Raw genomic sequence first — 14,087 nt, 5'->3', positions numbered from 1 at the left:
TTTCACAGGAATTTATCTATTACTCCTTTTAATTGATTTTTTTTTAACTACTGTAGCACAACACAATATATTGTAGAGTTCCGATTAGGCATCAACAAAATTGCTTTGCTACAGTAAGACAAGAGCAAATAGGATTCAAGAGATGTAATCTAATTTTTATCTAATTCTCATAATTTGATTTTACCAGACCTTAGCTATAACTGTGGAAATCATAGCTGGATTGCTAAAGCATTCTACTTCACAAGCCAGCATAAATCCAAGCACTTCAGACTCTTCTTTGATATCTTGCACTCAGATGAGTGTAAATATCCTGAAAAAAATATATTTTAATGTATCTTGGCTAAACTACTACTTCTGAGTGTACACTCACAAGCATAGGCGGAGCCTTCAGCATTTTTTTAATATCTCAGACAATTACTTTACTATTGTGTGGACAAGACAATAGAAAGAGTGTGACTCCTCCTGTCCTGAGGTATGCAGTGTTCTCTTGCTACAAATGGTCAAGTTGGGTTTTTTTAATCTGAAGAAAACCACCACTGATTCAGTTAGCCCGTCTTTAAAGGTAACACTTCACTCTTCCTACTTACTCCACTCATGCTCACACAGACACTGTAAGTGAAGTTGTCGTGAATGCTGACACGCTTTTTCATGAGAAAAGACATACCCATCCCTAAGACCAGGACAAAAACAACACATGAAGGTTTTACTTTAACCTTGCTACTGAGAACTAGCTACACAGACTGCAAATGACCTTATTTTGGTGTTCACTTACCCAATTCAGGCATGGCAATTTCCTGGTTTCCCAGACCACAGCACACTGATCACCTCATGTGAATCTGCTCTCTCACAGGTCTGTATCAATATTAGACATGGAACTGAAAAATATGGGGTTATAGGAGTCCCAAAGGAACAGGAAAGCTCTTTCTAGGCCAGTTGTTCAGTGAGTCCAGTTTGCAAGTGCTATGATGTCTTGGGAGAGGAGGCATGAAACTACAATCATTACAATGACTATGCTTTTCACTTACATAGCAGGTATTTTATAGCACCTTACAGAGGCAAGAAATAATTTCAAAGCCTTTCAGAACTTTTTTTGATGAAGGGTAGAAGGTGAAACAAGCCAACTGATATTTTTTGCATGAACATTTTAAAATAATTTTGCAACACTGAAATCAGCAAATTTCAGGTCACTTGAAGAGAAAGACACTGCATCCATTTTACAGAGATGAGGTAGCTTATTCACAGTGTCATAAAAGATCATATCAGACCCAGGAAAAGAACATATATTTGAATTCTAGCCTGTGTAGTACCACCATAGCATCACCTATTTAATAGCAAAATATATTTCTATGTATTTAACCAATAATGTCACAGTTGCTTTGAACCTTCATGTTGGATCGCTGAAGCACTTACCCTAGGACAGTATTTTGAAACTAAGCCTCAGGTTACCCACTGCATTTAACTCTAGAAGGCAGAAACAATCTTGCATTTTGCAAATCGATTACTAGATTTTAGTTTTCCTTCACAATAACGGAAAGAGCTCCGACATTCTGAAATATGCCAGACAGTACCCTCTACAACCCACTACCTCTAGAGAAAGTGTGATCAATTAGAAATACATTCTGACTGTCACAGCTAAACAGTCTCTTAGGCTAAAGGGATTCTGAGTGATTTCATCGTACAAGAAAATATAGTTAATGTAACACAAAAAAATTAAATTGTCAATTGAGCTGTCACATAGTAAATGAAAACATTTCACTGTCTAATCCCAAAAAAATAAGAATAATCATGCAAGGGCTACAGTGAAACAAAGACCTGCACGCCTTATTATATAAAGGACTGGGTTTGACATGAAAAATTTGTTGGGTACATATATTCAGAGGTTTTTTGCAAGCAGAACCTTAGAAACAGCAGTGCTTAGATCTAAATTGGATTTTGAGTGGGCTCTTTTTTCTGTGGCAGATAGTCAGAAATCCTGCTGACGTTCCAATTTACAAGAAACAGATGATGTCATTTTGACAGAACTCTCTTACTTTCACGTATGCAAGAGTTTCAGACAAATTCAGACTTTCTGCTTTCTGTGAAACATCCAAAAAGGTCACGAATCCAAAGACTAATGGGAAATAGGAAGACAAGAAATGAAAGTACAGTGTTTATCAAGTTTGCATTTTAATATCAAGCCATACGTGTGCCTGTGTATGCATTCTGTTGTATTCTGGAAACTACAAGCACACTACAAATAGTGAAGTTTCTTGATTCCTAGAGGTATCAAATAATACAATTGAAACCTACATCAACAGACAAAATGCTGTAAGTAAAAGGACAGTATTTATTTGTTTGTTTATTTTAAAATATTATTACATATTATTTTAAAAGGAAGACAATAATAGTCATTCAAAACTAGGTAGTTAAGCATATATATTTAAACTCTATTTTTTCTTGCACATAATGAAGAAAATTATATTTTACAAATAGCTATTCTTAATAGACCTTATGAAAAACATGTTTAAAAATAACTGCCAAAATCTGCCTCTCTAAATATACAAAACACCTTTGCTGCACTGCAGGTATCTTTCTTAAAAGACAAAAATATCTAAGTCAACAGCTGAATCCACATCAAAACCTACTGAAAGCGGTAGTGACATAAAAATGTAAAAGCACTGTACAAGGTAAATACAGCTTTTGTTTGTCTTAGTACTGTACATATTTGTAATTGTTTTAAAAATGTTTTATAAAAAGTGCTATTATTAAATTTAATATCCTTTCCTGTCTGCAAAAAAATATGAGCCACTGAAATTATCTCTACTTACTAAAATCTCTCCTCTTCTGAATGTGACTCATAGAATCATAGGATGGTTTCGGTTGGAATCTTATCTCATAATTCAAAGGGAATTTTACCACTTACTTCAATACAAGCAGGACTGAAAGTTTTCTACAGCATATCACTGTGTAATCCCCCTTACTTTCAGCTTGCTTCCCCCTTAGTTTCATAATGCAAAACACTGCAAAATCTTTAATACATTAACTGAAGAAATCAGAATTCAAGTACTTCAGTTTACAAGCCTTGTGTATGGATTAGCTCATTGTAAAATTGGGTATTCAATTAAACTGAAACCAACTGCCAAATAACACTGCATGCTTTTCAATCAACATCCTCTCTCTCTCTTGCTTCCTTTATAGTCCCTTCTGGCACTTCTTCTGGAATGAGCTTTTTAAGAAGGTGCGGTATCCTGGATCATCCACATATTCATTCCTAAAGCGGGAACTCAATACTCTCTGCCTCTTCTTCTCTCCCAAGATAATATTTGCTCCATAAAATGTGTCTTCAAATCTCATATCAGAGGCTGTAGACTAAAACCAGACATTAATTACATATAGAGTTTCATACAGGCCCCCATGTTCTGACATATTTTAGACAAGTTACATGGAAACACAGATATATTTCATTAGATCATACGAAGATAGCTACATCACTACAATTACAAATGTCTCCAAGAAAATGTCTAAGTATTAAATATATCTATTTTAAAGTCACATTCAAAATACAATTTTTCACTTTTCCATATTTTGTGTGTACTACTCATCATTTAATTCTCTAGGTCTGGGGTGTTCCTTAGACACACATGACTTATATCAGTCTTTAGATTTGAATTTATCCAGAGATCACATAATCACTCTAATTCAAAGTGAAAATCAGCAACACGGAGGTGATGCAATTGTTGAGCAGGTTTTGTCCTAGCAGTGTCAAATATTATCCATCACTGTGTTATCCAGAAAAGTTTTAAGTGCAAGGTACTAAAGCATCGACCTCCAAAAAGAACACTGCCTAATTTGCAAAGAATCAGTCACAAGTTTGGTTGTTTGTCAGCAAAATTAAAACAGTTGGGAATCAACTGAAACAAAGCAGCAGGAGAGCAAACAGCAAGCCATTTGGGGAAAAGCAGTGACAGAAATTTTTGGACCGACTTCCACTGCTGCAGTCATGGAAAATTCCCAGGATTAGGAAAAGCATCACTTAGAAGGAACTGATTGGAAACAGTATCATAAGCTGTGTTTAACTTACTTCAGCATGAGGTAGGAAAGGAGATGTTGGGCATACCTTGAGGTCTGAGCTACATATTTATAGAATTTGAGGCAATAGTAGGAAATTATGCAAAGATCTGAGCACAGGCTGCGGTTTGTTTAATTTAGTTCACTACATTAAATGGGTTTAACCTATACTTAAATCCCCTATGAAGTTAATGGTGTCAAACACAAAAAAAATATAGATCTATAAGAACTCCATTTAAAAAAGAGTAGCATAAAATCAACTATATTTGTATTGTTAACCTTAGTGAAATGCAATAGTTTATATTCTACATGCAGCGAACTATAAATGCTTTTTATATATGGTCTCTTAAAACAAAAAAAATGGAAATGGAATCCTCTCAGAGTATAATGAGAACCCCAATGAGCATAATGGTTCATTTAACAATTTCTAAGACACTTATCATATCCCTAGTCGGTCAGGAAACTGAAAGATGTGTGCACTTATCCCAAATACACTGCCAAAAAGGTAAGAATATTGACCCAAATAGGTAAGACAAAAAGACAAGAATATTGGACCACCATGCCTCCCATCAGAAAGAACTGTCTGGATCTCATCCTATTCCTTCAGTAACACAGTGCGTCCTTCTGGTGAACACTCCCTCAGCAGGCTGACAGTCTCACATTTCTCTACCTCACTTCCTTTCCCAGCTTTACCGCCCTTTTCATATATGATGCCAACTCTTTCCTTTGACACACATCCTAGCTTCTGAAACATACAGCACCCATGCTGGCGTCGGCTACTGAGAACTGGATGGAAGGAAACTATGCTAATAACAATGGTGGCAGTTGCATATGGCAAGAAGCATAGAAAATAAAAGCTGGACTGAAATTTTTTTTCAGCTACCTCACCATGTAATGCTATGTTAACCCACCAAACTCATATAAGCTGACATACAGCAGAAGAAGCAACTCTACGCATCATTCCTCTACAACTCCTTGCACCCAGCTCTTCAGGAATCAATTAAGAAAGGTCACATAAAGTCTGTGTGAAAGGGTATCATGTATGCCCACCTTCCTGCAGCAATGAAAAATACACTGTACACTGCTCTCCCTTTCAAAGCTTCACTGAAAAAATTTAAGTAAAAGGGAAATTTTTATTCACAACAGTGAATTATTGTTTGTTTTCAATTATGATGATTTTTTTATCCTTATGCGTTGGTTTTGCATGTTAAGAAAGCTAGCATTTAATTTGCAATGCAATCTTGAATGAACAGCTCTAAAATAGAATATGAACATTAGAAGAACACAGTGCTTTTCTGAGTTGACTTTGTAATGGATTGAATTGCACAAAATTTAGCATTAATGGCAATGACAGATAACAGCACTTGTCTCCTCCAGCAACTGGTTAGTAGAACTTTCCCTTTTCAACCTTTAAGTGCTGTGCTCTTGTTGAACCTCAACACTTCTCCACACAGCAGACATATAAACAACCAGATGGTGGATGTTCTTTGAAACCGCAGGAAACTTTAAAAATATAGCAAAGAGTTGTTTTTAGATCAAACATCACTGAAATGCTGATGAGCCCTGCCAGTGACATTAATGAGTTCTGATCAGGTACTTTGTTTCTTAGAACAAATTAATTGAATTTTTATTAAATTCAATTCTTTTGAAATAATAAAGCTCTGAGAAATTGGAGATTTTTTAATAAAGTATACATGTTAAATGTACACTGAAAGAACAGAATGACTGTCAAATTAAATATTTACTAACTTGAGAACTCATGACCTGACAGATGATCAAACAAGATGTCCCTTTTAGGAGAAAAGGATTATGTTTGACAACAACATTTGCCTGCACTGGAAGAACAACTAGCCATTCTCACCAGTGAACGGACACTTGTGCTAATTGCTGGGCTGATTTAGCCAGCCATATTAGCACAGGCTTCACAAAACATTGGTCCAATTTAGACTGGAAATCCAGAATAAAGCCAAGGATACTGTTAAGGATATTTTGAGCATATATATACACACACACATATATATACACACTATAAAGTTATCATCAGTAATACTCACCAAACGTGCTTTCACTCTCTTAGGAAGCTCTTCATCTAGCGTATAAATCTCCTCTCTCTTCATTACTATTTGAGAACCATCTTCAAACTCTACCTAATGAAAAAAACAGGTATTTAAAATTGAAACAATAATTTACCTCTTGCAGGAAGTTTCTGAGAATGTCTTGAGACAAAAATATATGTGCTAACACAGAAATAGAAGATATTTTTTCTATCTATTTTAGTAAGGTAAAATTGGGACAAAACATTTAGAAATATTATTTCTTAGGAACTGCAAAAAAATCATAAGTTGAGAAAAATAACTAAGCAAAGATGTATTTTATTTTATTCAACAAACGTAGAATAAAATAAAATTTATTAGAGTAGGAATGCCAATGAGTAACAACATAGAAAACATTATTTTGTAGGAATGACACATTAAAATGTCTTCATGTCATTTTTATTTGTCTCTCATTATTTTACTTTCTTCTGATAAAGAAAAAATTAATTTTAAAATCCTGCGCTTCAAGGTTGAGGAAGACTATGTCGAAAAAATGGAAGTATGAGTGACAACCAAGGAAATTCCGGTTAACAGAATTTTATTTAATCTGATGGAATTTCTTTAAAATGCTCTGTTCAGAAGATGAAAAGCTTTATCATGCTTAGGTTTAGATTTAATCCAACATGAACCCCGTTAGCAGAAAATGAGAAAGGAAATGTAACTAGGTGTGGGGAATGTTAAAATGCTTAGGCACTGAAGCATTTAAGCCTTTTCAGTAGCTGCCGGGTTGTTGAGTTTTTTAATACTTCATCTAACAATTGTGAATTTCAGCTATTATCTATAACCGCAGTTTTAGTTCCCACAGAAACTGTACTTTAAAGTTTGGTATAAAATTAAAAAAAGTCCAATTCCACATCCTTAGGTGACTTAATGAAACCACTTGAATGACAACAGCCTTAGGTTAGAAGAATAAACCCAAATACAAACATAAGAAATCACTAACTTATCAAAAGTATTATCATAGATAAAATTAAAAAATCATGTATTTGAACTTATATATGGACTGTGTTTTGTAGGTTCAAATTAAAATCTTGCCATGACTGAGTATGTCAGATTAATTGTGAACAGCTGAAAAATCCAATATAATACATCCATTCTCAAAAGCCAGGGTACAGATCCATAAACTATTAATTTATTAAAAAGCCATTTTTTTTTACAGCAATTTGACAGGGATACACAAATCTGGAATGTGTTTAAAATCCACAGAGCACAGATAGATACCAGTCACTAAAAACATCCTTGCTCCTCTCTGCTCCTGTTACTAACTCCATAAAACTAGTCTGTTAGTGGTACGTTAGAGGTCAGTTTGGCTTAAGCTTGTTTAATAAAATAATGGCACTTTAGGTATGGCAATTTAGATATTTTTCACAAGCATGCAGGAGCAGCCTTTCTATTCTTCCTACTCCTTGCTGCACCACGCATTTGGTAATGTCTTTGCATAATAAAATTAGTTAATAATGAGTTTTGTATCACTGGTGAAAGAACTGGGCAGGAAATTAACTGTCAGCTCCATGTAATCTGAAAATCACTTTCTGAGTGGGCAATGTTTTTGTTTTCACTGGTAGCATGCAGCAGGAGGCAACGGCTTCGTACTACAGAATCTAGTGTGCTTGCAGTATGAAATATATTTAACATTTTCAGCTAAGAGTAATCGGAAGTTCTTAAGCTATAATTCAGCATACTACACTGGAAATGAATTTGCCTACTATCAAAGGCAAACACAAGAAGAGCTCCTAAGACTTTCAACAGTATCATGATTCATACAAAATATAAACCCACCATCACTAATAGCTCTAATTTAATTCAGACTGCAGATACTAAATTTCAAATTATTGATTTTATCCAGCAAGTTGTTTTATTTGGACTTCTGCTGTTGTACTGTGTCTGCATAGTATGCTGTTCTCTCCATGAGACTGTATTTTATCAGAACATCGTAAATTCAAAGGTCAGTTTAAATTGTTAGAAAGCAATTAATAGCATGAGCAGATAATTTAATAATTACAAATGAAACTCAAAAATACATAGTGAACATTATAATAAAAAAACTATCAAAACATTAAATGCAGATCACATTAACAATTTAACTTGAGCACCTGCTACCTTTGGCTTGTATAATCCTGCTTAGGGATTGAGGAGTATTCTGGGTGTCAAAAGTGGAACTGGACAACATAAATCTGGTGCATTTTGTCATAGCCCATGCATGTTTTTTTTGACAATGGGATGGCCTAGATAACACCAGCCTTACAGCCATCAAGTGGGAGCCACCTCTCTCAAAAGAGAGAGTCCTTGCTCAGGAGCTTGCAGGGCTCGATGACAGGGCTTTAAATTAGATGTGAAGGGGAATGGGGATAACATCAGGCTTGCCTATGATAAGCTGTGGGAGGACACACTATGGTTAGAGCGATGGGATGCTGGTATGGGCCTTCCACCAGTTGCCCCAGGACAGGCTGGGGACACTGCAGCACAGCAGAAGTCTTGAGGAGAGGAGCCAGGGGCTCCTGAGGTAGTAGGAGCCAGCAAGGGAACTTCTAAGGAACACCTTAAGGGAAATAAGGGGTGTTCCACTAAGAAGGTGATGCAGCCAACAGTCCAGACGAAGTACCTCCACACAAACACACAGAGCTTGGGCAACAAACAGGAGGAGCTGGAAGCTACTGTGCTGCTAGAAAGCTGTGACCTGACTGCCGTTACTGAAACTTGGTGGGATGAATCCCATGACTGGAGTGTGGCTTTCGACAGCTATAGGGCTGTTCAGAAGGGACAGGCTGGGAAGAAGGTGCGGAGGTGTTGTGCTCTGTATCAGGAAATTATGCTAGAGTAGGAAGACCTATTCCTGAAGAACAGTCACAAACAATTTGAAAGCTTATGGGTGAGAATAAAAGACAGAGTTAACAAAAGGAACCTTGTGGCTGGTGCCTACTACAGGCCACTGGATCAAGGGGAGCCCACCAGTGAAGCCCTCTTCCTCCAGCTACAGAGGGCTTCACGCTCACAAGGTCTTGTCTTACTGGGGGACTTCAACCATGCTGACATCTGTTGGAAAAGTAGCATGGCAAGCTGCAGGCAATCCAGGAGACTCCTAGAGGGCATCAAAGATAACTTCTCAACCCAGTTAACAGACACCCCATCCAAATGGATGCAATACTGAACCTGATGGTCACCAGTGCAAGTGAGCTCATCAGTGACATCAAGATCAGCAGTGATCATGCATTGGTCGAGATCAAAGTCCTGAGGAATATGGGATAGGTGACGAGTATAGTCAGGACCCTAAATTTCAGGAAAGCAGACTTCCAGCTCTTCAAGGATTTAGTCAGCAGGATCCCATGGGAAATGGTCCTCAGGGACAAGAGAGCAGAACAGAGCTGGCAAATATTTAAGGATCTTCCCACAAAGCGCAAGAGTGCACAGTCCCCAGATGTGTGATATCAAGCAGGGAAGGGAAGAGACCAGAGTGCCCAAGTCCAGAACTGCTGGTCAAACTAAAGAGCAAAAGGGAACTGCACAGGCAGTGCAAGCAGGGACAAGGAACCTGAGAAGATTATAGGGACACTGCCCAGTTGTCTTGGGATGGGGTCAGGAAGGCCAAGGTGCAGCTAGGGCTAAACTTGACAAGGGATGCAAGGAATAACAAGAAGGACTTCTACAGATATGTCGACAAGAAAAGGAAGGATAAAGAAAGCATATCCCCCTGATGAATTACCTCATATCAACGGATGAGGAGAAGACTGATGTACTCAACAACTTTTTTGCCTTAGTCAATTGGCAACTGCTCTCCTCACCCCTCCCGGGTCAATGGACAACAAGATGGGGACCTGGGGGTAAAGCCCCTCCCACTGTAGGGGAAGATCCGTTTTGTGACCACCGGAGGAACCTGAACATTTGTAAATCACGGAATCACAGAATCACAGGATGATCTGAGTTGGAAGGGACTCACAAGAATCACTGAGTCCAACTCCTGTCCTGCATAGAATAATCCCAAAATTTACACCATATGTCTAAGGGCATTGTCCAAATGCTTCTGGAATGTTGTTGGGCTTGGCACCATGACTATTTCTGCAGGGAGCCTTTTCCAGTGCTCCACCACTATCTGAGTAAGGACCTGTTCCTAATATCCAATGTAAAACTCCTTAAGCAGATCCTCCTGCCATTCCCTTGACTCCTATCATTGGTCACCAGAGAGCAGAGATCAGCTCCTCCTCCTTCCTTTTTAAGGAAGCAGTAAACTGCTCTCAGGTCACCACTCCTCTTCTTCAGGCTGAACAGACCAAGTAATTTCAGCCGATCCTTATATGACTTCCCCTCTAAGACCATTCACCATCTTTGTGGCCCTCCCCTGGATTCTCCAGTAGCTTGATTACACTACAGTGCCCAAAACTGCACACAACATTAATGTGGAGTAGAGCGGGACAATCACGTTGCTTGGTGCTTGATGCACCGCAGGACGCATTTGGCCCTCTTGGCTATCACAGCACAGTGCAGGCTCATGTTCAACCTCCCTTTGACCAGAATCCCCAGATTCCTTCCTGCAGGGCTGCTCTCCAGCCTCTCGTTCCTCAGTCTGTATGTATATCCAGGGCTGCCATGTCCCATGTAGAAAACCTGACATTTGCCCTTGTTAAATTTCATGTGGTTGGTGATTGCCCAGCTCTCCAATTTGTCCAGATCCCTCTGCAGGGCCTCTTTGTCATCAAGAGTGTCAGCAGATTCCCCCAGTTCCTTGTCATCGGCGAACCTGGTTAGTAAACCTTCAAGTCCTGCATCCAGGTCTTTTATGAGGATACTAAAGATTACTGGTCCTAAGATAGATCCCTGTGGAACCCCACTAGTGACCAATCACCAGCCCAACGTATTCACTATGACCCTTTGAGACCAACCCATCAGCCAGTTGTTCACCCACTGCGTTATGTGTTTATCCAGCTGTGTGCTGGATATTTTGTTTAGGAGGAGACTGTGAGAGACAGTATCAAAGGTCTTGCTGAAATTCAGAAACATTATGTCAGCTGTTTTTCCTTCGTGAGCTAGGTAGGTAACCTTATCACAGAAGGAAATTAAGTTTGTCAAGTAGGCCCTTCCCTTTATAAACCTATGCTGGCTGGGACCAATGACTGTGTTGTCTTTCAGGTGTTTTTCAGTAGCTCCCAGAATAATCTTCTCCATAATCTTCCAGGCACTGAAGTGGTATCAACAGGCCTGTACTTACTGGGGTCATCCCTGCTGCCCTTCTTGAAGACTGGGACAATGTTTCATAGCATCCAGAGAACTGATACCTCTCCAGATTCCCAAGAGCACTGAAAAATGTCATCACAGAATTGTTGAATTATAGAATGGTTTGGATTGGAAGGGGGCATGCAGGTCATCTAATTCAACCACTGTGCAGTAAGCAGGGACATCTTCAATTAGATCAGGTTGCTCAGAGCCCCATCCAACCTGACTTTGAATGTTTCCAGGAATGGCACATCCACCACCTCTCTGGGCAACCGGTTGCAGTGCCCAACCACCCTCAGTGAAAAAAATTTCTTCCTAATACTGAGTCCAAACTCCTCCTCCTTTAGTTTAAAACCATGATCCCTTAATCTATTGCTACAAGACCTGCTAAAAAGTTTTTCCCCATCTTTCCTATAAGCTCCCTTTCAGTATTGGAAGGTCTCCTAGAACTCTTCCCCAGGCTGAACAAGTCCAACTGTCTCAGATTCTCTTCACATGGGAGGTGTTCTAGCCTTTGATCACCTCCTCTGGCCCCATTCCAACAGGTCCATGTCTTTCCTGTGAAGAGGGCTCTGGAGATGGATGCAGTATTCAGGTGGGGTCTCTCCAGAGCAGAGCAGCGGGAGAATCACCTCCCTAAACCTGCTAGAAACACTTCTTTTGATGGCAACACTTCTTTTGATGCATCCCAGAATACAGTTGGCCTTCTGGACTGCTAGTGTACACTGCCAGCTCATATTCAGCTCCTCATCCACTACGACCCCAAGGTTATTCTCCACAGGGCCGCTCTCAAACTCTTCCCCAGCCTACATCAATACAGAGGGTTGCCTCGACCCAGGTGCAGTACCTTGCACTTCATCTTGTTGAAACTCATAAGGTTTTCACAAGCTCACTTCTCCAGCTTGTCCAGGTCCCTCTGGATGACATCCCATCCCTCACAGTTGTCAACCTTACCACTCAGCTTAGTCTCATCTGCAGAATTCCTGAGGGCATACTTGATCCCATCATCTACGTCACTGATGAAGATATTAAACACCATCAGTCCTGGAACAGTTCCTTCAGGGACACCACTCGTCATGGATCTCCACAGGGACATTGAGCTGTTGACCTGGGCATGACCACCTAACCCATTTATTATCCACTGAATAGTCCACTTATTTCCATATTTCTCCAATTTAGAGTGAAGGATGTTGTGCAGTACCACGAAAAAAGCCTTAGAGAAGGCCACTAGGTTGCACTTGCCCCGGTGAAGCCCTGCTGCCTGTCTTGAATCACCTCCCTGTCCTACATGTGCCTCAGCATAGCTTCTGGAAAGATCTCTTCCATGAAGTCTGTGGGACCTGACAAGATGCATCCAGAAGTCTTGAAGGAATTGGCTGATGTACTTGCCAAGCCACTCTCCATGATACTTGAAAAGTCATGGCAGTCAGGGACCCGGACATGCTGGAGAAGTGGGCCTGTGTGAATCTCATGAGGTTCATCAAGGCCACACGCAAGGTCCTGCACCTGGGTCAAGGCTATCCATGGTTTCAATACAGAATGAAAGATGATGTGATTGAGACCAGCCCTGCAGAGAAGGGCTTAAGGGTGCTCACTGATGAGATGCTCAACATGAGCTGGTAATGTGCACCCACAGCCCAGGAGGCAAACTGCATCCTGGGCTGCATCAAAAGAAGGGTGGCAAGCAGGCCAAGAGAGGTGATTCTCCTGCTCTACTCTACTCTCATGAGACCCCACCTGGAGTATTGTGTCCAGTTTTGGAATCCCCAACACAAGAAGGATATGGAACTGTTGGAATGGGTTAGAGGAGGGCTACAAACATGATCAGAGGGCTGGAGCACATCTTCTATGAGGGCGGCTGAGAGAGTTGGGCTTGGTCAGCCTGGAAAAGAGAAGGCTCCAAGGAGATCTAACAGCAGCCTGTTAGGGCCCTAAAGAGGACCTACAAGAAAGCTGGGGAGGGACATTTTACAACAGCATGTAGTGACAGCATGAGTAGAATGGCTTTAAATTGGAGAGGGGAAGATTTACATTAGACATTAGGAAGAAATTCTTCACAATGAGGGTGGTGAGGCACTGGCACAGGTTGTGCAGGGAAGCTGTGGATGCCCCATCCCTGGAAGCATTTAAGGCCAGGCTGAATGGGACCTTGAGCAGCCTTGTCTAGTGGGAGGTGTCCCTGCCCATGGTAGCAGGGGTAGAACTAGGTGATTTTTAAGGTCCCTTCCAACCCAACCCACTCTATGATTCTATTTCCCCCATGATAGGGGTTGTTACAAAACAGTTTACATTAATCTCCCATGATTTGCCGAACTCCAAAATCTACTGAATCCCCATGTGCTAATCCATTTTCCTTAAACTGAACTGATTTCATCATATTCTCCAAGAGTTCTAAAATAAGATAAAGACATTTGTTTTGACTATGTCAGATTCCTTCTAATATAAAAGATAATAACATTCATCTTATCTACCTCATAGTATTCCTCAGAAGACCAGCTGTTCAGAAGATTAAATTATTTGAAGATTAATGTGATTATAGAACAATAATCTTTATATTTTATAAAGAACTTTTCACCTTCACAACATAATATAGGTGCTAAATAGAAGGGAAGAAGTAAGATTTAGAGACTAGCTCAAGGGATTAGGCATTTGAGGACTTGAGTTTGATTGCAAGTCATTGGCAAAGTGAGAAGGTCAATTCAACAAGTCATTTAGCCTTCCTGTGCCTTAATTTATCTATAG

General features: G+C 39.8%; 1 protein-coding gene across 7 annotated transcripts in view; it reads right to left on the bottom strand.

Annotated features, from left to right (window-relative positions):
- Positions 1 to 2,293: 2,293 nt before the first annotated feature.
- KDM4C (lysine demethylase 4C) overlaps positions 2,294 to 14,087 on the bottom strand; it is a 254,076-nt gene continuing 242,282 nt past the window's right edge. For 5 of the 7 annotated variants that reach the window (XM_054053459.1, XM_054053463.1, XM_054053460.1 and 2 more), the window contains 2 exons: positions 6,102 to 6,194; positions 2,295 to 3,348 (listed from right to left, as the gene is read on the bottom strand). In XM_054053459.1, the coding sequence (XP_053909434.1) occupies positions 3,172 to 3,348; positions 6,102 to 6,194 (270 nt within the window). In that variant the 3' untranslated portion in view covers positions 2,295 to 3,171. Of the gene's footprint in view, positions 3,349 to 6,101; positions 6,195 to 14,087 lie in introns of all 7 variants that reach the window. The other 2 variants (XM_054053462.1, XR_008447639.1) reach the window with 2 other exon arrangements.

Source organism: Cuculus canorus, chromosome Z, assembly GCF_017976375.1.
Source record: "Cuculus canorus isolate bCucCan1 chromosome Z, bCucCan1.pri, whole genome shotgun sequence".
NCBI lineage: Eukaryota > Metazoa > Chordata > Aves > Cuculiformes > Cuculidae > Cuculus > Cuculus canorus.
The sequence above is the reverse complement of the archived record's forward strand: the minus strand, read 5'-3'. Positions and strand labels throughout refer to the sequence as shown.